The sequence below is a fragment of the Nyctibius grandis genome, chromosome 4, assembly GCF_013368605.1.
Source record: "Nyctibius grandis isolate bNycGra1 chromosome 4, bNycGra1.pri, whole genome shotgun sequence".
Lineage (NCBI taxonomy): Eukaryota > Metazoa > Chordata > Aves > Nyctibiiformes > Nyctibiidae > Nyctibius > Nyctibius grandis.
In genome coordinates this window covers 13,807,156-13,831,899 of record NC_090661.1, presented here as the reverse complement: position 1 = coordinate 13,831,899, position 24,744 = coordinate 13,807,156, and the positions used below count along the sequence as shown (strand labels likewise).

Here is a 24,744-nt window from a genome sequence, read left to right as displayed (position 1 = left end):
CTATGGAAATTATGTTTTGCCTTCTAGTTTTGAGGGTTAAAGTGAAACAAAAATGGCAGATGAGGAAAAGAAAACACCCAAACAACTAGCAAAGTTTTTTCTTTCCTTAGAAGTCCTTAATGATGTCTTAGTGACATTGATATTCACACTGTAGGCATACATACACAAACCACTTAAAACATAGACTTTGCACTCTTGGCAGTATGTGTGCAGCACACATACTGACATAAAAAAAACACCAAACCTCTCCTTCCTGCTGCCAAAAACCAAACCAAAAACGAGATCTAAGTATATGCTTTTAATTTCTCTTAATTCCAGTATTTTTTAAAAAAAAAAATAATGAAAAGAACTCCAAAGCATATAAGAACTGTTGTTAATGCAAAATGGTGTGAAGTATCACTAGTTTTCAGTGTGCTATGTTTAATGCTGATAAATACTTTTTAACTGCAAATGAGTTAATTAAACTATTAAAACAGTAGTAGATTTTACTCACAACTCCTGTGTTTATACAAAACATTCTAGAAAATAATTAATTAAATATAGATTAAATAAGACCTGAAAAAATATTTGGAAAACTGCAAAAATAGTGTTTATGTTTAGAGGAAAGGAAGAGATTATATTAACAAAATGAATGTGTTTATTTTTGAAAATTGGAGATGAATGTCTGCATTGTTTGTTTTTATTCTTTCTTGTATACTCTTTTCAGCAGAAATACGTAACTGCCTACATCCTAAACTTTTTTTGCCATAAGGAATTGTTGAAAAGTGACTGGAAAGTTCCCTTTTAAAGTCTCCATCTCCTGACAAGTAGTATTGGTTTCTGATTTACTATTATTATTGTTGTTGTTGATGTTATTATTATTAAGTTTCTTGTCTCTAATTTATTGAGAGATCCAAATAGCCATGATAAATATTCTTCCCTAGATAATATTCCACTTCTTAGATAAAAATATTTTGCCATACAGTTTAGGCATCTTCAGTGCTATTCCTTCCAATTCTTCCCTGCCCCACCTTTTTTATCCTATCTGCTGTTTTGTTTAGCTTTACTCTCCTTTACCTCTTTCGTCTTAGCCTTTTAGACCCTGAAGAGCAAACCATCTCTTTTCTTTCTACTCTCTGTTCTAACAACAAAGTCGAATATGGGAGATAAAAACAAGGATGCCTTGCTGATTTCTTCTTAAAGATAATGGCTATTTAACATAAAGGAATAATTTAAAATACAGAGATTAGGCAATGCAGTTAATTGGACTATTAGAGGAACCTCTGTTTTTACAGTAATTGCAGACACCACTATGATTTCAGAGGACTCCCCAAATGTAAGATATCAATTAATTAGCTGCTTAGCTAGTCCTAGGGCCAGCTCTCTTTGAAATAATATTTTACTCTAACCTGCATTGATTTATGTTATTATTTTCAATTTTGTAAATTGAAAATTATTTTTACACACATACACAACCAATACATATAAAACATATCAGAATTTATCAGGAAAAAAATTTATTACACAAGTTAAGTACAAATTAATTTCCCCATTTCTTAAATTGGGCAGATGATCCTAAACAGGCTACAGTAGGGTTATAGAAGAGAAGAATTTTCATTTTTCTGATTTCAGATACAGACAAATAATTTTCTGGTTAAAGAATTTCTTACCTGAGGTGCATTTGTAGCCACTAGAAAAGCATTTGTACGACCAGGATGATCATAATCGTGCATGGCAGCTGCTACATATAAAGCCATCAATTCCAAAGCAGGAATGTTTGATGCTAGACAACCATAACTATCATCAGCAATGGAACAACTTTTGGAAGAAATATAGCTGACTCGAACAGGGGCAATACCACTGGCTTCATCTAAGGAAATTGAAAATACAAAAATAAAATATTTTAGAACATTATTTCATTTATATTTTTATACTTTTTAAATGACTCAGCCAGATACTATTGTGAACATAATCTTAATACAGTTATCCTTGTAATTGTGGAGCTGAATAATTGGCAAAGAAAGACTTATACTTTAAGAAAAAAGTCATACTATTGTTTATAGGTAAACCAGCAATTTTGAAGAAAAGTTCAAATGCCAGTAAGTCATAAATTTGTCTTGGCCAGATGGGTTGTCCAAAAGGGTAGATGCAGTCTTACAAATACATAAAAAGCTTCAGCTGTTTCATGACATTACACAAGGAGGGCAAAATCCTGCAGGACATTGTGAAGCCTGTAAGAAGTGTCCCAAAACTGGGAAGTGGAATGTTCCTGTTCTAAAACCAATTCTTTACTTAGTACTACATACAGATATACCTCAGGATCCATTTTTTCAGACAAGATTTCCCATTACGATGCTGAAGGGTAACTATTATTCACACAAAAAAAAGACTTTCAGAAGAGCTGTGAACAGTCATAATCAGGAAAAAGAAATATTTGTAATTCACTCCAGTCAGAGCTCACTCTTGCCACACAATTTTAGAAGAAGAAATGTACACTTTACACATTTGGCAATATGTGTGGGGCACATACCCATGCTTACTGCCCTCATCAGAAGAGGAGAGGAAGGAAGAAAAGATTTGCCTTGGTCCTTGAAACTGTATGGTGCCTTAGAAGATGTAAAACAGGGGAAGTCACTCTCTTTGCAGCTACAGTTCACTCGTGCTGCAGAAGGCTGGTTCAGAGGAATGCTTCAGCAAGCACAAAAGGCAGCCTAGTGGAACAAGGGACACTGGCCATCTAGTCTGTGTCTCTTGATTGCAGTAGAGTTGTCATTTATATTAGAAAGCAACCATAACAATCTAAGCTTTTAATTATTAAAATGCACTTGTAGGTATTTGTTCCATGGGAGGGAATGAAGAAAAGGAATAAAACTAGCAAAAATGTACATCTCAGAGTCCAAACCACAGATCCTGGAAAATCCACATGGATACCAATGATTACACATTACTGTTATGGTCTCTGTCACTTCCTTGCCTTCCCCTTACTGTCATGCTGCTAAAGATCACCTGCTGTTGTGCAGACCTGCAATTTCATTCTCTTCTTAAAACTACAGCACTGAAGGAGCATTCTACAGTTTCTCTCCAATGTCAATAAGGCCAAGAAAGGGTCAATCAGCATCTCCCTTAGTATTTCTATAATTTGTCCATTTCTTGAACTTGCAGACCTATAGGAAAAGCTCGAGGGACAGTGGAAACTACTGCAAAAGGAACTAAACCCATTAAGTCAGAAATATTTGCATGATAAGGAGATCCACAGTTTTATTCTCCTCTTTCCCCTACACAAAGTCACTACTTTAAAAAAAAAAAAAAAGCAATAGTACTTCTTTCATCACTGCATAATAAAAAGGGGCTCTTTTGCCTTGATAGAATAAGCGAGGATTAAAAATCCTAGTAACATTTATACTGGAAGAGTTCCAAAGCAATAAGACTATAATTTCTTAGTTTAATTTTACTTTTTTGTAAAGGGAAACAAAAGGATTTTTATAATTTTTCTTTCCTCCAGTCAAGTCTACAGTCCCAATCCTTTTAACACTTAGAGAAAGAAAATGCAATAGGGTGTAATCAGTGGATATGTACAAACTTGGAAAAAAGAGAAAGATGACAGCAGAGGGGCTAATTAGTAAGGAAGAAATAACATATACTGTATGATGTTCTGTACGGTTCACAAGTTACTTCTTAAAATTACAACCCTTTAAAAGCCACATGACTTGCTTCTTGTCTTTTTTTCCTGCGTATATAAAACAGAGATCTTAGTGCTGGATTTCTCTGTTTTATTTTTCTTAAATACATACATTTTAGTATAAAAGTGTAAATTTAGAATAATTAGACTTTACTTACAGTATATATTTTAGTAAAAACTATAAATCTAAATTTAAAAGTTAATTCCATGTATTCACAGACAACACAAAAGCAAGCTTCATCAGAACTAATGTCATACAAAATTTGGATTTGAAGTCTTTATTTCTTTTTCAGGGATGCTCTTATGCAGTTACTGTTAGGGTAGTCACTTCAATGCCTGAATGTCTGCATGTGATATCTAATACAGAATTCTGAAATACTCATTTTTATACTAAAACCATTAAGGAGAACTTCAATTAAGTTAAATACTTTGGCTTTGGTATTTTTTCTTTGGTCTATTTAATTTCCCAATAAAGTTAAGGAATATTAGTCTAATGTATTTCAAATGCTAAAAATACACTGACTGTAGCAGTAGACAGAGGTTTCATTCAGCACAGAAAATTTATTAAGTGAACCTGTATTCTTGGCTAACAAGCTAACCACTACTTTATATTAAAATACAAAAAAAATTTGAGTGATAAGAATAATAAGAGATTTTCTTCCAGAGTAATTTGTTTTACCTATTGTAGTTTCATTAAAACATTCTTACAGCAAAAGAAAAAATAACCTATGTGAATACATACCCATATCACTTTCCATTATATGCTCATTATGAATTTGCTGCAATCCAGGAATGGGCCGTGTTGTCAGATACCATACTGCATGAAGAACATCTGTGGCATGTATACGATTGTGATCTGAAAATTATCAAAATATAATCAAAAATATTATCTGAAATATAATCAAAAGGAACAAAAAGGAAAAAAAAGAGAAATGTAATGTACCAAATTTACTATAAGGGAGATTTTGATTATTAACAATTCAAATTCAATTTTTCCTTTATATTTAGAGGCTATATCACTGAACGTTTTTAAGAAACAAGTTAGATAAATATCAAACATCCATATTTCATCCTACCTGAGAGTCAGGAAGGGATTAAGTAGCCTTTTAAATCAGTGATGGTGAGCCACTAGCATTGCTTCCACTCTGATACCTACAAGCATCCGGGTTGGTGCAATTATCTGTGACACAGGGGGTGTGTGTGGGGGTGTCTGTGTGTGGTGTGTTGTGTTGTTTTGTTTTCCAATAAATTTGGCTGCCCTAAACAGCAAGATCAATAATTACTGTCAAAATTCTATATTTTCTTATTATTCTATTACGGGCCTAAACCAAATTTCTGATAAATCAACAAATATTCTCCCATTGACTGCAGTATGTTTGATTCAACTACTTATTCAAATTCTTTAAGATTATAGTCAATATACACATTAACAAATTCAGTTTTGGAGTCCACTAACTTTTTGCTGCAATTCATTAAACCAGTTCTAAATTCTGACAAATGTATTAATTAAAAATATACTAAATTCAGACATTGTCTGCCTCTGTATTAAACATTACACTAATACACACACTACAGGAGATACACTAATATAAAAGAAAAACATATGTAATTGGATAGTACTTACAGGGAATATCTCTGTAGCCATTTTCTAGTGCACGGAAGTAATTCATGAATTCTTGAGATGGGATTTTGAATATTTCAAACAAACCAGTATCTTGAAACAAGGTATAAGTTACCTAAATACATATTAAAATTAATTTTAGTCTGAAAAATATACCTAAGCATATTCTGCTTTTTCAACTTTAAAAATATCCCTGTTTTTAAAATTTTGCTTGCTGATAGAGATGGAAATGACTGAAATTCCACTAAAGATTATCTGAAAGCTATTGTCATAAAGATATGTTTAATGAATTTTTAGCACAAAAATGTGGATTTTTATCAACCTCTCAAATACAGAATAATAAAAGCTTTTATTTCTTTACCAATAAATTCTATGCACAACTGATTATTTTTAATACTATTCTCCAAAATTTTCATAATGTTAAAGAACTCATGTGTTATTTCATTAGTGACCTAAAAAGAAGAAATCTATATTCTTACTTATTTTTCAAAAATTCAAATTACTTAACTATAGTAGCAGAACCACTAATATAACAAAAACAACACTGTATTTATTTTTGAGACTTTGGCAAAGAAATCCTATTTCTTTTATTCATTATGACTTATTTTGGGTATTTTTAACAAAGCTAGCCAGTAAATGAAAAAATATTTCAAAAATGTACTCAGAACACCCACACATGTATATACCGTGCAAATATACTATGGTTTACAAGTAGAACTTAGTGACTACAAAGACCTAACCTCCCCAAGACTGCAAATGTTAAGAAAGCTTTTCAAAACAAGTCACCGCTACTCATTTTTGTCACTTCTTTCCCAAACACTTGAGAGAAAGAATAAGTGTGGGAGGTGCTCAAAGGAACATGAGAGCAAAATGAGGCGACATCCCTCCTTCCACCTGTCCCAACCATTCCCCTTACACATACCCAATCTGAGAACCTTACAACTGATGATGGTAAAATACAGATTTTAACTGGCTCTTAAGTAAGATACGTATCAGATGCTTACAGCACAACAGACAAATGACTGGGGTGGAAGGAGGAGAAGGACAAGTAGTACACATACATACAATATCAGAAGCATTGATACAGAAATTCTGGTAGAGCTTAGTAGAAACCTGCACACTTAAGTTCTTACAGGTTTGAACTATCCCCTAGACTGCACACAAATGAAATGCAAGCTAATGGGGATCATAGAGTACTAGTATACTACAGTAAAGACACCACTCAGAAGTGGATTATGGCATTCTAGTCTGTTCATTAACAGTTGTCACTAACTGAGGTGACAAGATCTGAAAACATTTGATCAAACAAGACTAACTGAAGATTTAAAACAAAACCCAGAATACTGTGTATTATGAAAGAAAAGACAGTGTCTAATGACAAAAATGAAATTATCCCCATTGTTTTTTCCTGTCTTCAGTACAGGTGCAGGCCTATGGTTTCAACTGCACCTGCATGCTTCTAACCTGTTTCCTTCCCTCCAGCTGCTTGTTCCTAACACTACCCTTGAACAAGAGTAACATGCATTCTATTCCAGGGTAGGAAACTAAGATACTGGCTATAAAAGTATTTTGTGGTCAGATCAGAAGCAAATCCAGCTCATACTATAGCTCCATGATTTCTAAATCCAGTATAAAGAAAGAGACAGAAGCTTCCAGATGACATTGATGGATGGAGAGGCTGGGGAAGAGCAAACAGGATCATACTTTTGCACCTGCCATTAGACTGGCTTCAGCACAACATGAAACTGCACAAAAGAGCTTAGTAATAAGTCAGAAAGAGATAAAAGGGATACTACATGCAGAAAGCAGCATGGAAAAAAAATCCCATTGTTTGTAGGATCAAGAGGCAAAAGACTGCCTAAAAGATCACTTCTCTTCCCCCACAGGTGTAGCTCTGGCAGAAATATTTTACTGAAATAAAGAAAAAAGAAATGGTTGACAAACAAAGTAGTAATTCTGAAAGCAGGAGACAATTTTTCATAGGAAATGCATATTACTACAAAACCTGGTGAGCTGAATATAATCTATTTTTACATTGAGAATAAAATTCAGAAGAGTTGTCTATAGATAAATCACTTCAATGGTTTACAATGAGATGGAGTACATGAGAAATGATATTTCTACTTTTCAAGTTAACATTCATATATTTGTTGACTGCAAAACTTCTTCATGGTTTAAATAAAATATATAAGCACGACAGCTTTATACACCCTCCCTCATATAATAAAAGACAACAAACCTGGCTAAGGATCCTTCCAGACTGGTCTCCCATTTCTTGTACAAGGTCAAAAATTTGGAAATTCCAATTGTTCATCTTCTCCATTAGTGAATCATGGTCTAATAACACTGTTTCTAACGTAGGATTCTGCTCCACCTGTATGAGAGTAAGATACTTTATCATCTCTAAAATAACAATGAAAACTAATTTGTCAGTTGTATTGGCAAAAGAGCCATGAAAATGATAAATCATTATTGAACTTATTGAATGGTGCTGTAACTACGGCTATGAGAGAAACATAATTCAATAGTACAAATAGCACAGTTAATGGCTTGACTTTTTATATTTTGGGGCAGCAGATTCCAGGGCTTTCTGACACGGTGCTAAATTTTCATCTTATTTCTTTTTAAACGAGTTAATAAAACAAAGCAAAAATATGCGTAGGCTAACAAAACATTTTCTGAGCATTGACAGCTCAGTAATTCAACAAGCTTTAAAAAAATTGACCAAAAATGTAATAATATAAATATAAACCCAAAATGTTAGTAAAGCTTAAACCATTTGTCTCCCTGCACTTTCAATATACTGCACTGTATGAACATTAATTTGTAAATCTCACTGAAACTGCCACGTCTTTCATAAACTTCCAAAGGAAAATACTAGTCAATCAGTGTTTGAGCATACTATCAACTTTAAATCTACACAAATTGATTTTAATCAACAAAAAACTATTACAAATCACTATCTTGTCATTTGCTACTGAAATTTATGCAAGCTGGAAACACATAATTGTTAAATGAAAATCTGAATTCCAATGATGCACCATTTCCCTTCAGAAATTACAACTCTTAGCAATGCAAAGACCTCTTTTCAGCATGTTAGAAATGATAAAGAAATACTGTATTGAAAAAAGTTATTGCACTTTTTTTTTTTTTGCAATTACATGCTTACAAGCAGATTATTTTGTGTTTGATCAATCATTTCCTTCGTTTCATCTTTTTTCTTCTCTGTATGGTGGAAAGATTCTTTTGAAACAGTAGCACTTCCAATTTCACCTTAAAGAAAATACATACATAAATACTGTATCAGCAATTTATTTGTAAATTACTACTGTCTAGTAATTCTTGAACTGATCATACAGATTCTTCACAGAAATGTAAGTAATAGCTTGTTTCTAAACCATTTTTATTTAAGAATTTAACTACAAAAAAATTGTAAAAGAGAAAATTTATCAGCCAAAGCCTATTTGAAGATTAAGAAAAACTAGAAGCGTAACTTTTTACTTGCAAAAATTGGTTCAGTGATTAGTTTAGCTGAGATAGCAGAGAACTTTTTTGTTATACGGAGCACAGAATTATAAAACTATGAGTGGAAGCCTATTATAAAATCCTTACTCTGAGGCAGTCAATATTTTAGATTATCTTGATTATCCAAAGTCACAAACTAAAATAAAATATATGCAAATGAGATACATAAAGTATAGGAAAAGTTTCATGTAGAAGTATAAAAATTTTAATTTAATTGGCTTTAAAAAAACCCCCCAAGTTGATATCAAATATTTGCCTATTTTGAAATCCCACCTTTATGTTCTGCAAATTCTGGTTCTGGTGTTGGAACAGGCTTGAGTATCTGGCGTCCGCAGCTTATAGAATACATGAAAAATATTTACAACATTCAGTAATTTTCTTCTTTTGCTACTGCTGTGTTGTACTGAAAAATATCTGAAAATTACTTTTTTTAAAAAGGCATGCTTTTGAAGGTTCCTCCACCAAGTGACTTTAGTATTTTCTCATAAATTGGGCACCTACAGATTTAGTACAGATTTAGTCTGTACTTAGAAAACAATCAACCATCACCTTCCCAGGACTCACCCCCATGAATTAATAAAGTAGAGCTAATTAGATTAATTAAATAGAGAAATACAGAATTAAATTCCCAGGTAAGAAGTCCTTCTTTTCTAAAAATCTGTAAAATATTGTTACTCTACAATAACTGCTGCTTTCAAGAACGAGCCACTTCAAATCAATGCCATACATACAGCTTTCGTTAGTCTCTCCTGGGTAATATAGCTACAGATTATTATGAGATGATACGCGTTTTTTTTCAATACTAGTAGATGTATAGCTCTTGTTATATTTTTTCATTTTAATTGTATTCTTTTCAACGCCTATGAAGTTACTAAAAATGCAACAGAGTTTACCTTACCTGCTACACATATAACCTACAGGTGTTTTAACTTGCTGCTGAAAATCTAGAGAACTAAATGTGTATCCTGGAGGCTTATGTATATTAATGCTTGGTTTTGTAAGAAAATCAGCAGTATCAGGAAATTCTACAGGTGACCAGTTGCTGAAAGCCCCACTGGAGACAGATCCATGACTAGGTGAACCCAAAGGACTCAGGCTAGGAGAAGCACCTTCCAAAACAAACATTACATGTGGTTCAGATTACAATAAAAACATCACTGTTTACAAAGACTGAAATCAAATGACAAGATCTTTTATCAATTGTAAAGAATGTGCAAGTTTTCAAAATGTGGTGTGTAGTTCACACTGTCAAACACATATAAAGTAGCTAGATCTATTCCAAGTTTTAAGATCTACAACTATACAGCACAGTCTAGGCTACACATCTGAATGGGCAAACTATGTAACACCTTATGACATCTGGCTTTCAAAGGTTTGGTTTTGGTTTTAGATTTGGCAAAATTTAATCAGTAGCTGAAACTTTCCATATTCCTTTCTGATTCAGGATTGCTTTTTTTAAATTTTCCAGATGAAAAAACCCATCAAACCCAATTCAGTATTGATAACTGACCTAGACAAAAATCTTTTACCTCATTGTTTTGCAATAAAGAAAACAATATGCTTGAGAAATTTTTAAAAACCAAGTAAAAAACCAAAATGTTGTAATAATAGTTTTGAAGCAACGGATTAAGGTGGGCAGATACTGGCCTTTTTTGACAGTGATGTACCTTTTTTCATTGGTATGATAATCTATCCAAATCTGCCTAATAGGCCATTGGAAAAAAAAATTGAAAAGTTTGCTCATGGATAATTAAAGATAAAAAACAACCAAACAAATAAGAACAAACAATATTCCTTAGGTCCATGAAATTCCCCATTCCTGTTCAAACAGTAAGCTAGAGTTTACTTCAGGCTTCTGCCTGAAATCTAGAAAAGCAAGCTGGTAAATCTCCACTTTGGCTACTCTATGCGCCTAACATGAATTTACAACACAATTTTTCATTAAGTCAAAACATCATTTCTTTCCCTTGTGAAAATATACAAAAGACAGGTTATCTACGAGTGGCCAAGGTAAGTTATAGCCATTGTAAACATACTTTTATCAAAAAGAATAAAGTGCCCATGAGCAAAATAATGAGGTGTTCTGCAGACTTTCCAAAGCTGAATCACTTATTCTGCTGCAAACTATGAAGCAAAAACACTGTCATAACTTTTATGACTGTACAGTGCCTGATAACAAATTACTAAGAGAATATACAGTATTCCCTTAAATAAGGAATGTGTAGATTACACTTGACTCACACACCCTAAGAGTAGTATGTAATTACATTTTGTTATGGTAAAATACAGATTTTTCAAAGTCCACGTTGCTACGTGCAGAGACAGAAGTTGTATAAAGCAAATGTCGCTTCACTGCTGCAAAGCAAGATCTGGAAAGTTGAGAAGCAATTTGTAAACTCTCTTCCAGAACTAAAGCAGATTAATACTCTAATGCTGGTTACTTAATTTCATCATTTTTATGTGTACACATTCAGCAGGTTTTAATGCATATCATTGTGCTCTGTATTTTCCACAAGATTCAAAGTAGAAAAGTGCAGAATGCAGCCTAGCTTTTTATGAAGACAGAACCATTGAGAATGTGCAACAATGTGTTTACATGCAGATCTGGCTTGAGTTTGCATGTTTCTTGATGTTTAGAAGAGTGAAAGGAAAAAAAACAAAACAAACAACCAATCCATCAGTAAGTAATACAGGGAAAACTGGTGAGTTTTGGGTTTTTTTAAAAAAAAATTAAAAAGTGCATTCATCTCTCTCAATCTAACCTGCATATTTAAACTTTTATAAAATAAAATTATTAGACAGGTTGTTATTTTTAAATCATGCTAAAATGGACAGTCAGAAATGTCAAAAGAAGTAGTTTTCAAGTTTTCACTTAGTGTAAACAAACAGACCAGTTATAATCTCTGAAATACTGATACATTATTTCAGCACTGCTGTTACAGTATCTACTAGCTTATTACACTGACAGTGTTAGAATAAAATCTACTCCAACTCCCTCCAAAATTTGTTTAAATATTTATCTCAGATCGCTATCAGGTATTTAGGAGTGTGTAAGTGCCACTGTTCCATTACAAAAAAACATAATTACTAAAAAGAAGTCCCTTATGAATGTGTGTGAACTTCGCAATTTTCAACAGGTACCAACCGTACTGAACATGATAACATTTTGCAGCTACATAGCATTAGGTGAATAGTTGAGATTTCTATAAAGTTGATGTTAACTGTAATTTTGAGTATTCTGAGAAGCAGATTAAATAGAAAATATTTTTTAAATATATGCAACATGCTGATGTTATATGAGTATTACATTTACATGAAAAAACCCAACTGTAATACATGATAACTACTACCTTGACATCCTGCCACTAAGCTATGCAAATTGCACGATCTTACCTGCTCGTCTGGGACCTATATGATGAGTCAATGTCATAGAAGAGGATCTTTGTTTTGGGATTGTCAGCAGGTTTGCACCAAAAGACCCATTTGAATGAGATCCTTGGCTGAAAATAAAACAGTAAGAATTTTTTTCTTTCCTACCTTGTCTTCTACTTTTATTAAATAGAATACTTATAAAATAGCCAGACTGCTCTGTTACAGGCCCACTACTATTCAAGAAAAAGAGGGTACTAGAAAGAAGTCAAATTCAAGATCAGCTAGGCAATATATGTCAATTATATGGAATAAAAACTGCTGGGTACTGGGTGAAAGCAACAGAAAACTTCATGCAGTCCTAAAATGACACAATAAGTGTATTCAGACCATGTGCCATAGGTTTTGCTTTCTAACATGGTATTTACTTTTCTGGAATGTTTTATCAAAGCAGGCTGTTTTCTAACAGATCTGAGAACATTTAAAAGAACATTAGTTTGGAAATACCATGACAATCTTGCACAGCCATGGCTTGTTTTCAAATCAATTTTGCATATTCAATTAATCATTTTATTTATTATTATCTTAAAACTAAACCTGTTTTTGACATAAAGTCATATTGTACTTCAGGAGCTACATTGTTAAACTCGCTTGTTGAATTATGCCATCTGCTGTTCTAGGCATGAAATTGCACTCCAAAATTCCAATTACATATTTCCTTTAGTAAACAAAAATGCTATATGCAATTAAAAATAACTGTATACATGTACTTTAAAGAGAATATAGTTTATGTAAAACTAATTATTTCATTTCAGTATGGGAAAACAGTATTTACCAAAACAGATTTAATCTTGTTTAATCAGATTTCAAACAAAAGTCAAACACAGAATAATACTTCATCTCCCATCATTTCTTTAAATACATAAATATAAAAAATAAGTTAAGGAATAAACACAGATTTATTCTTCTGAAGTCTGATGCTGACATGTTAGCCAATTTTAAAAGATGTTTTGGTTGACAACGGGGATACATTGAACTTTTCACTATTTGTACACTGTTTAGCTATCATAGCTTACACATATTCTTTTAAAGCACCTAAAAATGCTGCATCAGTATTTAGTGTAGGAAGGCGATCTATTAAGCAAGGTCAGTTCATCTTGAACTAGTGTTTGAATGAGAAACCAAATCAAGAATCTGAATGCAAATAAAACAGAAGCTCTCAAGAGTTGCTTTTGCACACTGTCTGGATAGAAGGAAAAAAAATTGGGAACATTAAATCAAATTTTGTAACAATATTAATTTATTGTACCACTATGTAATATCTTATTTTTCTCAACTCAGCTACAATTCAGTTGAAAGCAGTCATTGTATGTAAAAAAAAAAATGATTTTTGATAAACTTTCCTTCTAGTGAACAGTTTGCTGTTTCACTCTCCCTTTTTACTATTAGCCTGCTCCTCCTTGCTTCTCTTCTAACATTCATTGGGTCCTTCATTGAGCTGACTCAGCTCTCCAAGGCAGGAAAAACTGTCTTTTTATTGTTGTTATTTTTCTGACAATTTACGGGGCTGACTCAAGAGCCAGAGCCAATGGCCTCTTTTGGCAGCAGAAACAGCTATGCCAGTTCAGCTATTTCATCTAACCTTATCTGTAAGGTAAGCACCCATGGGGGATTTCAAGATGATTATGTGTTAGAAGTTAAAGGGAACCTGGTAAGAACAATCACTGGAAGATGCAAGGAGACAGGGACGGTGCAAATGTTGGCAAGAACTCTGAAGGGCAAGACACAAACCACAAAAAAGCGAACACATATTCTAGGGCTGTATGGGGGCAGATCGGAGCAGGGCAGGGGAACATGACTAACTAGAAGTGCTAGTCATCAAGGTCAAGGGATAATTTAAAATCGGTGGAGTCCCAGCGAAGGTTTTTTCTGCATTGCTACTCTTAATCAGGTGAGCTTGAGTAAGTTCTTTGGTTGGTAGGAGCTGTAAGGAAACCCTCTGCAAATGTACGTTGCGTCTGCACCAGAAATGCTGAGCCTCAAAATGAATTCTCACGATTTGCGAGTTTAAAGCGATTTCTCTAGTCTCTAGTTATTTCCAGTGTATGCAACTGGAGAGATTCTTTCCAACACTGATAACCAAATCAGCATGAAAATACAATATTTAAACTACTACTACTACTAGTACCTTCAATTACATATTATACACAAACCACAATTAAGTTTTACTATGTAAAAACTTGAAGAGTATATTTTATGCAAGGGGAAAAAGCCACTCACAAGTGCCAAATTATTTAAAAGGTTGTCTCTAAAATTAAATATAATACTGATAAATAAGTTCTTGAACATGTGTATATAAACTTTCATCCACTAGCAATTATCAGTTATCAGCATAACTCATATTTTCTTTTAAGAAATGTATCTATTATACTTATGAGCTACGTAAAACCATTAGTCTTAAGAGATACAAGTTTATTTAAAAAAAAGCAAAATCACACACATTTTTACGAATTTAAGCTGCAACACAATTCCAAACATCTGTTGTACTTCTCTTACAAAATATTGAGCAAAGCCATACACATTTACACATTTAAGTAAAACTAAATCTGTGAAGTTTCACTAATTAAACAAAAAGAAAAAAATGTACATTTATTTTAATCCTAATTAAAAATGTAATCTTAATTCTGGAAAGAAAAGCTTTATTTGCACCATATTGACTAACGTGTAGAGAAGAGATTACTTTCTTAACCTACCTTACTCCTTGCTTGATGACTGTAGGAATAATAAATGTTGCAATTCACACAACAGTGGCTACCAAATGCAAGAAAGTTAGATCATGTTTTTAATTAGAAAACAAATTTTGGGGTATGTGGAAGTTGGAAAGTGATACATATTTTAAGCAAAAAGGAGAGGAGGAAGTCAGTAACGGTTTAGAGGTTAAACTAGTTTGTTTTGCAATCGTGTATGTTGGACTTTTTTCTCATTTCCTACTAAAACTGATATGCAGGCCTACTTATTATGACAGAGCATGCAATTCAACATCAGAATGACCTGATTTCTAGTTGAGATCAAACAGAGTTACAAAAGTATACTATATAATTAACTTGAAACATTTTCCAGTTTATGCTGGCAGAAATTGGAGACTTAATTCACAAGATTTTACATTAAATACTTCTGCTGCCAAGTTCCAACATTACAGACATGAGCATTTGAGAAAGGCTACATTTATTATTGCCCTTAAAATGTGGTTAAGTGCTTACCTTGATGTGTTATATTCTTGATGAGATCTCTTGCTATTACTCCGTTCCCATCTAGAAGACATTGATTCCATAGGTGGGATGCCGGAAACTGCTGAAGTTCGTCTCAGCTGTGGTGTTGGCAGGCTATTCCTGCTATTTAATCCCTGTTGAGTAATTTAACCATGGTTAAAATCTACATAATTAAAAAGACATTAAAATGTTATTTATTGTTTTTGAAGACTATTTATTGTTAATTTTTTATAGTGAAATAGTAAGTGTGGTGTTCTTACATTCACTCATTGCTCATAAAAATAAAAAAGATGCAATTGAATTCTTTTGCTTACTAGGAATAATTATTTTTCATATCTCTTTTCTTCTTTCCCTAAATTAAAATATGTAAAGATACTTGCACTCTGAAATCCATGTGGTCCAACAATTACTCTTCAGAGTTTTTAAAAATTGAGATCTTCTAGAGACAGTCAGTTGCTGTAGGATTACGGATCCTTTTTCTACACAGTCAGCTCTCCAGCTCTCAGGATAGCCTGAGATTTTTATAACTCAGGTGCTAAATATTGACAGTGCGAGTATTGTGGAACTTGTGGAAAGGGTGATGCACAATGCACAGGGTCAGTTCTGGTCCATCAAGGCTCCCTCTCTGCTTCCATACCAGCCCCACATCACCCAGGAGGCTTCCCAGGCACCTCACCACTCCCAGCCTGGAAGCTGTGTTAGTTTAGGCACACTACAGCCCAAACACTGGGAATCACCGTGGCACTTGAACAAAGTCCTCTGCAAAGCAGGGCAACAGCACCCAAACAGTCCGGTATGGAAATAACTCAGGACTTACTAGCTCTGCCTTACTGAAATACCCCCAGAAAAGTATACCCAGGTTTAAATAGCAACTAGTAGAATCTAACTGATAGAAAGGATAGGATCACTGAACTGAAACTGCAAAGCCAGCTCTGGCATATCTGCATCCATTGCACAGATAACCTATACATTGTATTTTAAACAAATTTTAAAAAAATATCTCTCTCTCTCTCTCTGACTGCATTCAGTCCACGATCCACTTAACAACTCATCCCTAGATTTGGCCATTCAAGGGGGTGGGGGGGAAGATTCTTCTGCATAATACAGACATGTGTAATCAGACCTTGAAAAGTAAAAAGGATGCTAGGAAAAATGTTTAAAACAAAAAATCCAAAGCAATATTTGCAGTATTGAGTAAGGTCTGCAGGGTCATGTGTGAGGACAGATGACCCTTGGATACTGCCACTTCAAAAGTCTGGCAGAAATAATGACTTTGCAATTTTAAGCTTCATCAGGTGGTCAAAGATCATACTTAACTCACTAAGCTATGACATATTTAAAAAAAATGGAAGAGTGTTGACACAAGAGAGTACAGTTTCTTACCCTGAAAAATCAGACTGCTTTGAGTGCTTGATATGGGATGTACCTTGACTTTGTTTGCTTTGCTGCAAAGCTGCAGTCACAGCCAGGAAGGTGGAACTGGACAGGCAGAATAAGACCACCATATTGCCCACAGAAACATGCAGTAGTCCTTAACCAGCCCTACTAGAAAGAGAACTGGAGGAGCATATTCTGTGTGCTATCATACAGTGGTAGGGCTCTCAGGCTAGAATGGACGTCTCTGTCAGTGGACCACATCAATCTAATCCGCATGCTCTCTACAGCATGGGGAGCACAGCTGAAAATCCCTGACATTGGAGGAGAAATGTCCACTCCCCAAAACAAGTGCACATGTTAGCACAATATGGAGAGAGAAGGCCCCAGCACCTGCACTTACTTTTTCTTCTTCCTGGCTACTCTAAGAACGAGGGAACACTGAGGATATGACAAATTTCCAGAACTTTCCCCTACTAGATAAGGAAGCAAAGAGTAAACAAAACATGTGTAGCAAAGGACTTGGGAACTCCAGATCACTCTATGCTAGCAAAGTCTCTGGTAATCACTATACAAAGGGGAAAAGTTGCTCTGGAAACAAAATTTAGACCATGCCAGAAATCAAAGTTATTATGAAAAGATTTTCAGTTACCAGCAATAACAAGGCCAGGAGACAAGGGATGTGGATACTCAAGTGCCTGCCTAGACAACTTTCACTTCCCTAAAGTGTGAAAACTGTTAAAATCATGACTTTTGATAAAACCAGAAATCCACCAATCTGGCAAACAGTCTAGTGTCATACGCTAGGAAATCTGGGGACAGTTCTGTCACGATGGAAGTGAAGAGTCTTCCTATTGCAGAGCAGTCCTGAGATGTTTTTTGTCTAACTAAGATTTCTTTTTTCTTTTTTAGGAATTTAAAGAGACTGATCCATGAATAGCACCAACTGGGCAGTTTATGCTTTCTAAGTTGTTGACTATGAAGAATCTCAGAGTGAGGAGTTAGTATTAGATAACCAGTTATTGCTACCCAAGGTCTGAAGCCCAGTTTCAGTTTCTTTCTTTTCCTTGTTTTTTCTACCAAAAAGAACAGGCAGTTCCCCATCAGAAGTGAAAAAAATAATAACTGAATGCATTTTGGAAGCCAGTCAGGGAAGAGAAATAAGGATGTACAAACAACTGGTTTGAAATACTGAGCAGACCCTTCATATTCCAAGTCAGGGAAAGAGAGAATGGGAACCTTTCAATATAGTCTGAAAGGTCTTATTTTGAAGAAATATTTTCTTATTATTTTCTTTGGTGTGTCATAATCTGGAGTTTGTGTTGACTGACCTGTTTTTTGTAAGAAAATTTTACTTTTAGGAAGGAGGAAAAGAGAACAGCTGTGAAAAAACATAAACTTTCAATCTCACATGATCTTTATAACCAGTCTTCAGCAATGAATATTTTTTATTTCAAACAATTCTGACTAGCTATACAGAAGTTTTAAAAATCATAAGTTACATTTTCACATTCACATAAATCATATTTTTCATATTGGTATATCAATCCTTAGCAGTTTTCAAAAAAATCCACAAAGAAAAACATACGCTGAATGATTATGATCCCTACCCAGCTGATTTCTGCAGATATCCATGTGACATTCCAAGGAATTTCATACTGCAATGATCCTGCAGGATCTTCCACAGAATAATCTGTAGATTACTGAGCTTTTCCCCAAAAGCATTTGTCTTGACAGTAGTTCCCAACAGACATTTCACAGGCTGAATCTGGCTTGAGGCAGTTTATCTGGCTTCAAAATACTAAGCCAACAAGTTGATCAGTTTGGGTCAAACTGCCCACTGCCTGGAAATGGAAACAACTACAGGGCAGGAACATCTCAGACCAGCCTCCACAATAAACAGCCTCAAGCTGTCAATACTGGGCTACCCTAGAATTATTAGCTCTGGTGCAGTGCAGCTGAGTTTCTATATTTGAATGTTTTTCCACCACATTCTTTAACATGTCATATAGTAACTACATTCTTGCTTTCACTTATTTACCCTACATAATGGAGAAGCGACAGTAGATTTACACACTAGTCCCATAACATGATGTGCTGCACAGGAAGAAGAGATATTTTTCCTTTTACATAACTGATTTTCTTCTGTCTGATGGGCAGTTTAGGGTTCACAAGAGTAAATTTATTTGGGAAAAAAGCCACACTGACAGTAATTGTTAGATCAAGAACATGGGAGAATCAACAGCTCTGTGCCATATCATGAGAATATAACATCTTCATTTTATACTTGCTTTCAGTTTTCTTAATCCTGTGTTTATTTCAAGGAATCATGTGTTCAGAGCGCAGACCAGTGCTTTTACCTGTCTATCCATCAACCACTTGAATTTGTATTTTGGTACCTATCTACATTTCATTCAATGTGTTTGCACAGCTGCTCTCTTTTGACCTTAAACGTAGTTCACAGGTACTCAGTACAGAAGCTGCTATCCATACAGGAGCATTCTTTCCAGATGAATTTTCCTTGATATTTTTTTTTAAAATTGCAACACACACATGAATGAAAATTAAAGTTATTTGACCTTGAGCAGCTTTCGATCTCCTTTTTCAGCAGGATCCTCTATTTCATGACAGGGGAAGAAACCAGGAAATGGTGCGAACGGACTAGCCTTTGGCCGGCATGTGCCTGAGAAAGCACCAATCAAACTATTAATGCTTCGAAGGGAAGAAATCACTTGTGGTGGAAGGGATGGGTCAGTCAGGAGGTCTGTTAGCATGCTCCGAGCCTCATTTAGTACTGAAAGGTCAACTCCATTTCCACTGCCAGCATTCTAGAATAGATGGAAATGTTGAAAACTATTAACATGCCAAAACATTTCACAGTTCTAAGTGTTAAATAAGCATCTTATCCATTGCAAATTTAAAAAAAAAAAATAAAAAAAAAAATCAATGCAATGTATTTTTCTTTTTAAGAAAATACATGCATATAGACATATTCAGACACCAATTTTTGTGGGTTTTTCACACAATAAAAAAATATTTTAGAATTCAACATTAGCTTTCAGTTTATTTTTCTCTATTTAAAATAAAGATCTGGTGCCAATTTTTTTATCTCAATTTTTCATTACTTTCTCTCAGAATTAAACTTAATATTCTGTCTCCTCCAAAAATATCAAGAGAAATTTTGGTGGCCAAACTGATATAAGCCCCTTATAGAGATGCAATTTCCACAGCCTCATTACCTTTATCAACCCTGATTCTATTGACACAAATCTTAACATTTCTGTCCAAAAAATGATTAGTTTTTATTTGTCACACTTATCTGAACAGGAGCAGCAACAGCTGATTAGATGCCACAGCATCTAATACGCATCTGATACAAGAGAGAGGGGGAGGAACAAGCAATCAGGAAAAAAGGTGAGAACCTGGTAGACCTGAGTTTGGTGACGTTGCTGGGGAACCACTCCCTAACCTCATGCTAATGGATGTTTTAAAAAAACCCAACCCACTCCCATCTTAGTTAGGTTTGAGACTGTTCTTGTATACACCACAGAAAGTAGATCTCTGTCAACTTCATCAGAACTGCTAAATATCAAGTCTCTGCTACAGAGAGCTAGAATGTACTAGGACAACTTAGGTAAATAAAACATCAACAGAAAAATTGAAATCTGACAGTTTACAGTGAACTCTGTACTCAATCACATTTAACAAAAGAATAATTAGATTCATAATACACTGACCTGGTAATAGGGCTTATACCATTGCTTCAAATCCCAATCCCAAAGTATCATCTGTAAAGGGAAAAAAAAAAAAAGAGCAGTAATAGATGATATGCTAATACTGAAAACCAACAATGGAATTAAATCTTGATTATGTGATGTAACATAAAATGTTTCTTCCTTCATGTTTTTAGGTGTAACCTAGGCCATTTTCTCAGTTAGCACTAAGAAGTAAAAGTCCTAAATAAGAGTTTGAAGAAATTGCATGCAACAGAGATATCTTGATGACAGAATAATTATATGGCCTTATTTCAATATTTCTGGATTTTTTTTTTAACACGTACACTAAATTAGGCAGTAACAGTGCTCTCCTGCTTCTGTTCACCTCAACTTATAAAAGCAAATCTATCCCAAAACATCCAGTATATTTTATAATTTTTTTTCTTTCCAGAACCATTAAAACAGTAGCAATTTTGTAAATACAGTGCAGAAAGCACTACGTTAACATAATTTCTTTTTTAAAAAGGCAAAAAGCTCCCCAGTATCTCAGGTTAAAAGCTGGTAATTCTAAAAGCACTTTCTTGCAGGAGATTTTGTCAGGTTTTGCTTGAATATGGTTACAAATCTACATGTTCTGAATAACTTCACAAAACCCACCAAACCCACAAAAGAACGTCAGCAACACAATCTGAAGATACTATCAGCTTCAAGTATGTCAACAGCACTCACTTAAGTTTTCTTCTATACTGACAAAAAATAAAAACAACACAAAAGAAATGAAATTCAGATGTCTTATGTTTCAAAAATGTTCAGTCTTTGTGACTTCTTGACAGGTTCTAATTATTCTCTGACAAATGAATTAATTTGCACAACATGTGTTCACAAATTAAACAAATATAAAGATAACCCTTTTTTTCCCCTCTTTTCCATAGCCACAAAGCACAAATAAAGTGCCAATACCCCACTTGGTAGTTCATATTCCGCAGTCCTCTAAGTTTTTCTGCTTATTTTTATAGGTAAGAACTAGATTTAGTTTTGTTCCTCTAAGACTAACAGCTCTTTCATGGAGAAAACACAATGTTCCAGGCTAGCACTCCTCCAGCAGAAGGTGTTGAAAGTGTCGACAAAGAAACACAGGCTGGCGTGTCAGCAGTACACAGGCACGGGCAGCACTTAAAGGCTCTTTTTCTCTTCTGCTATCTTCATAGAGATACCATTAAACCATGTGTAAAGTTAATAGTTATGACATCCATTTGCTATGAAAAGTGAACAGATCTATCATTAAGTATGTGCTTAAACTGGGAGTAAGTTATGCTATATCAGGAAGTCATATTGTGTAAAGCAAGCAGATCTAAACCAAGAATTAAGAATTTTAGAATTTGAGTTTTTTGGTTCTCCAAGTGATTAATCTACCTACCATCTCTTTGTTCATCAATTTTTTTAAAAAAAAACTAAGCACATGAGATGAGTGTTAGCCTGTCAGTGACAAACATTAAGATAATGACCAACATTATCTGGCCATACCCATTTTGCATGACACATTTGGTTTTAGCATGATCATTGTAAAGATGAAGGGTTTTTTCTTCCATAACAAACTAGAATGAATTGTCCATCTGGGCAGACTGGGTTTTTTTGTTTTTCTTCATTCTCAGGTTTCTCTTTCCAGATTGACATTTATTTACTGTATCAGACACAGGTAAATCTTTTGGTTTAATTCTGTCCTCCTAAACTCGGACACAGAGATTGCATTAATCTGCTTCATTGAGTTTTGACTCAACCAGCAACAAAGATCAGATGTCCACATGAGTTTTGTTAGTTGTATTAACAACCTTTGATACTAATGGTCCACGAAGTTGCGTCAGCTTGCTTGCAACCTTGCAATCTCCATTAGGGGACACAAAAGACGTTTCCCTTCCCCCAGCTCTTCTAATATTTTATTTTTCTTTTAAATATGTGGTATGTTAGCTAATTTTATTTATTTGTTTATTTATTTGAGAACTTAAGAAAATACCTATGCTCTTGCTAACTCCAGAACATTTCTCTACCAAGACTTTAACTGCAATTTTACTGATACCACCTCCTTTATTCATCCTTTAAGCCACTGTGAGCTTTTGTGTACATACATGTACACACACACACACACTCATATAAGCTATACTGCTATAATTCAGGGGGTCAATCTGTATGACTAAAAAAGTTCAAAACCTTCCTTTTGGCTTTAACCTTGCTATAGTAAAGCAACAGGCTCAAAGTTGCAGAGGTGGAAAATACTCGATGGAAAGCGTTACTGCTATGTCTTGTGTCCCATACTCACCCAGTATACACAAGGTAAAATAATGTGCACAGCTCATGCAAAATCTACTTCCAATGCAAATAATAGTTTGACATTTTAAATGGCAGGGCACCATTTTATACACAATTTTATTTAAATTAAAAATTCACAGCTTGGATTCATGATTGAAAATTTTCTGTTGTCATTTAAACCAGAAGATTTAAGTTTCTCCACTGATACCTATTTACAGAAAAGAAACTAAACCAGTTTTGAAATAAACAGAACTCAAGTTTACCTGTATGTTGCCAACAGATTTTTTTTTTAATTCACTATATATCACCATTAATTAGAAGTCATATCTTCTAAGAGAAGACAGGTGTAGTATATTAACACCGCTAGCAGGATACCACAGTCTATATTAGCTGTAAAATTTTCAGGGCTCCTTCCATGTACCACATATTGAAGTAGTTAAAATGAGCTGATGAAAATTTTAGGCACAAAGTAGCAATCTCTTCTACTAAGCACAATGGAAAAAATGCAGATTACTATATAAGGAATATTTTTCCATGGTAAATACAACTCGGTATATCTCTCTACTAATGAAATCCTTACAGGTTAATGATGAAAGGGGGGTTGTTACCTTCTCTTAGACACTTACAACACCCCACAAGATGGCACTCAAAGCCAGAAAGCCTCCCCCACAAAAACGATTTCGGGAGAAAGGAACAGAAACCAGCAGCACATTCCTTAACAGACCTTCTGCAGAATTGAAATGGTTTGAGGGACAAGGCGGGTAACAGTTTTAACAGCTGATAAATTCTGCTTCTTTACAAAAACTTCACTGTTTAAAGAAGAATTTACTCCTTACCATTCTATTCAGAAACGAAGTGTAAGGAACCTGTACTTTGCTTCTCACTACCTACCAGACTTAGTTTAATTAGCTGAACTCCGTGCCTTACAAGTTAAATCTGGAATACTAAAAAAGCAGCAATTTTGGCATTATTTTTGTTGAGAGTTTGGCAGTCAAAGCTTTAAGTAATTACTGTGGATCATCAACAAAAGTTACAAAGTATTCCCAGAGTTGCATTAATCTTACAACAGGAGTAAAAAGGACACTGTTTATTTTGCCTTAATGTGAACAGACCAACAGACCTTAAAATAGGTCTTAGGCAGAGCAATTTTTGATTTTGCAACCATAAGACTTGTTGCAGAAAGATCTGTATACTGTAATACCAAGATTTTGTAATCCATTGCACATAACATTCTTCCTCACCTCCTCCAACAAGAAACACCTGATCTAGGAGAGACTTGAGTCATAAACGCTCCAATCTACAACTTAAGCCTCTGCTTAGAAACTCACACACTTTGGCTTTTGAGCATCCATTGTCAGTGCCAACATCACAGCAATCACACAGCTGGGAGCTCCTCTGAAAATAAAACTGCAGTGGGCTCTGATATTGCAGATGAACTTCTGAAAGGAGATAAATGTATAGCCCTCCACCCATAACCATGTATACAAAATTACCAGTCAGCTTGGAGAAGTTCTCCTATCACCCTACTCTAACCCCAGAGTCTCCCAGTCCATTCAAAGAGCAATGATCGCACTTTTCTGGTTTTAGATAATTGCCTGTCAAGCTGATCAGGGTTTTGAAGGACAGTTAATAAAAAACAAAACAAAAACTCATGTGTAACACAGCACTATGCCTTGTTCTTTAGTAGTCAGGGGCAGTATTATGTTTAACTATAATAACTGAATGTATTTAGACTACGAAATAAATTTCAACACAGTTAAAAGAAGACAAGCCAGCTTACAAAAACCCTTTAAGTACAAGTGGCCTTTTCCGTTTTGGCCGCCATCAGCCAGTGGCAGGTTTAGGTCAAACTGTAACATGTCACTCAAAACAGCCATCAACAGAGTATCAACAAAAGGAATTTACATC

At 34.5% G+C, this 24,744-nt stretch overlaps 1 protein-coding gene across 1 annotated transcript in view; it reads right to left on the bottom strand.

The window, feature by feature from the left end:
- Positions 1-24,744, bottom strand: part of PDE3B (phosphodiesterase 3B) — a 98,250-nt gene that overhangs the window by 4,841 nt on the left and 68,665 nt on the right. Inside the window, exons 2-12 of the mRNA XM_068397909.1 lie at positions 20,554-20,604; positions 19,396-19,644; positions 15,434-15,576; positions 12,198-12,304; positions 9,703-9,913; positions 9,078-9,139; positions 8,449-8,552; positions 7,519-7,653; positions 5,283-5,394; positions 4,401-4,514; positions 1,650-1,849 (exon numbers count right to left, since the gene is read on the bottom strand). Coding sequence (XP_068254010.1) covers positions 1,650-1,849; positions 4,401-4,514; positions 5,283-5,394; positions 7,519-7,653; positions 8,449-8,552; positions 9,078-9,139; positions 9,703-9,913; positions 12,198-12,304; positions 15,434-15,576; positions 19,396-19,644; positions 20,554-20,604 — 1,488 coding nt within the window. The remainder of the gene's footprint in view (positions 1-1,649; positions 1,850-4,400; positions 4,515-5,282; positions 5,395-7,518; positions 7,654-8,448; positions 8,553-9,077; positions 9,140-9,702; positions 9,914-12,197; positions 12,305-15,433; positions 15,577-19,395; positions 19,645-20,553; positions 20,605-24,744) is intronic.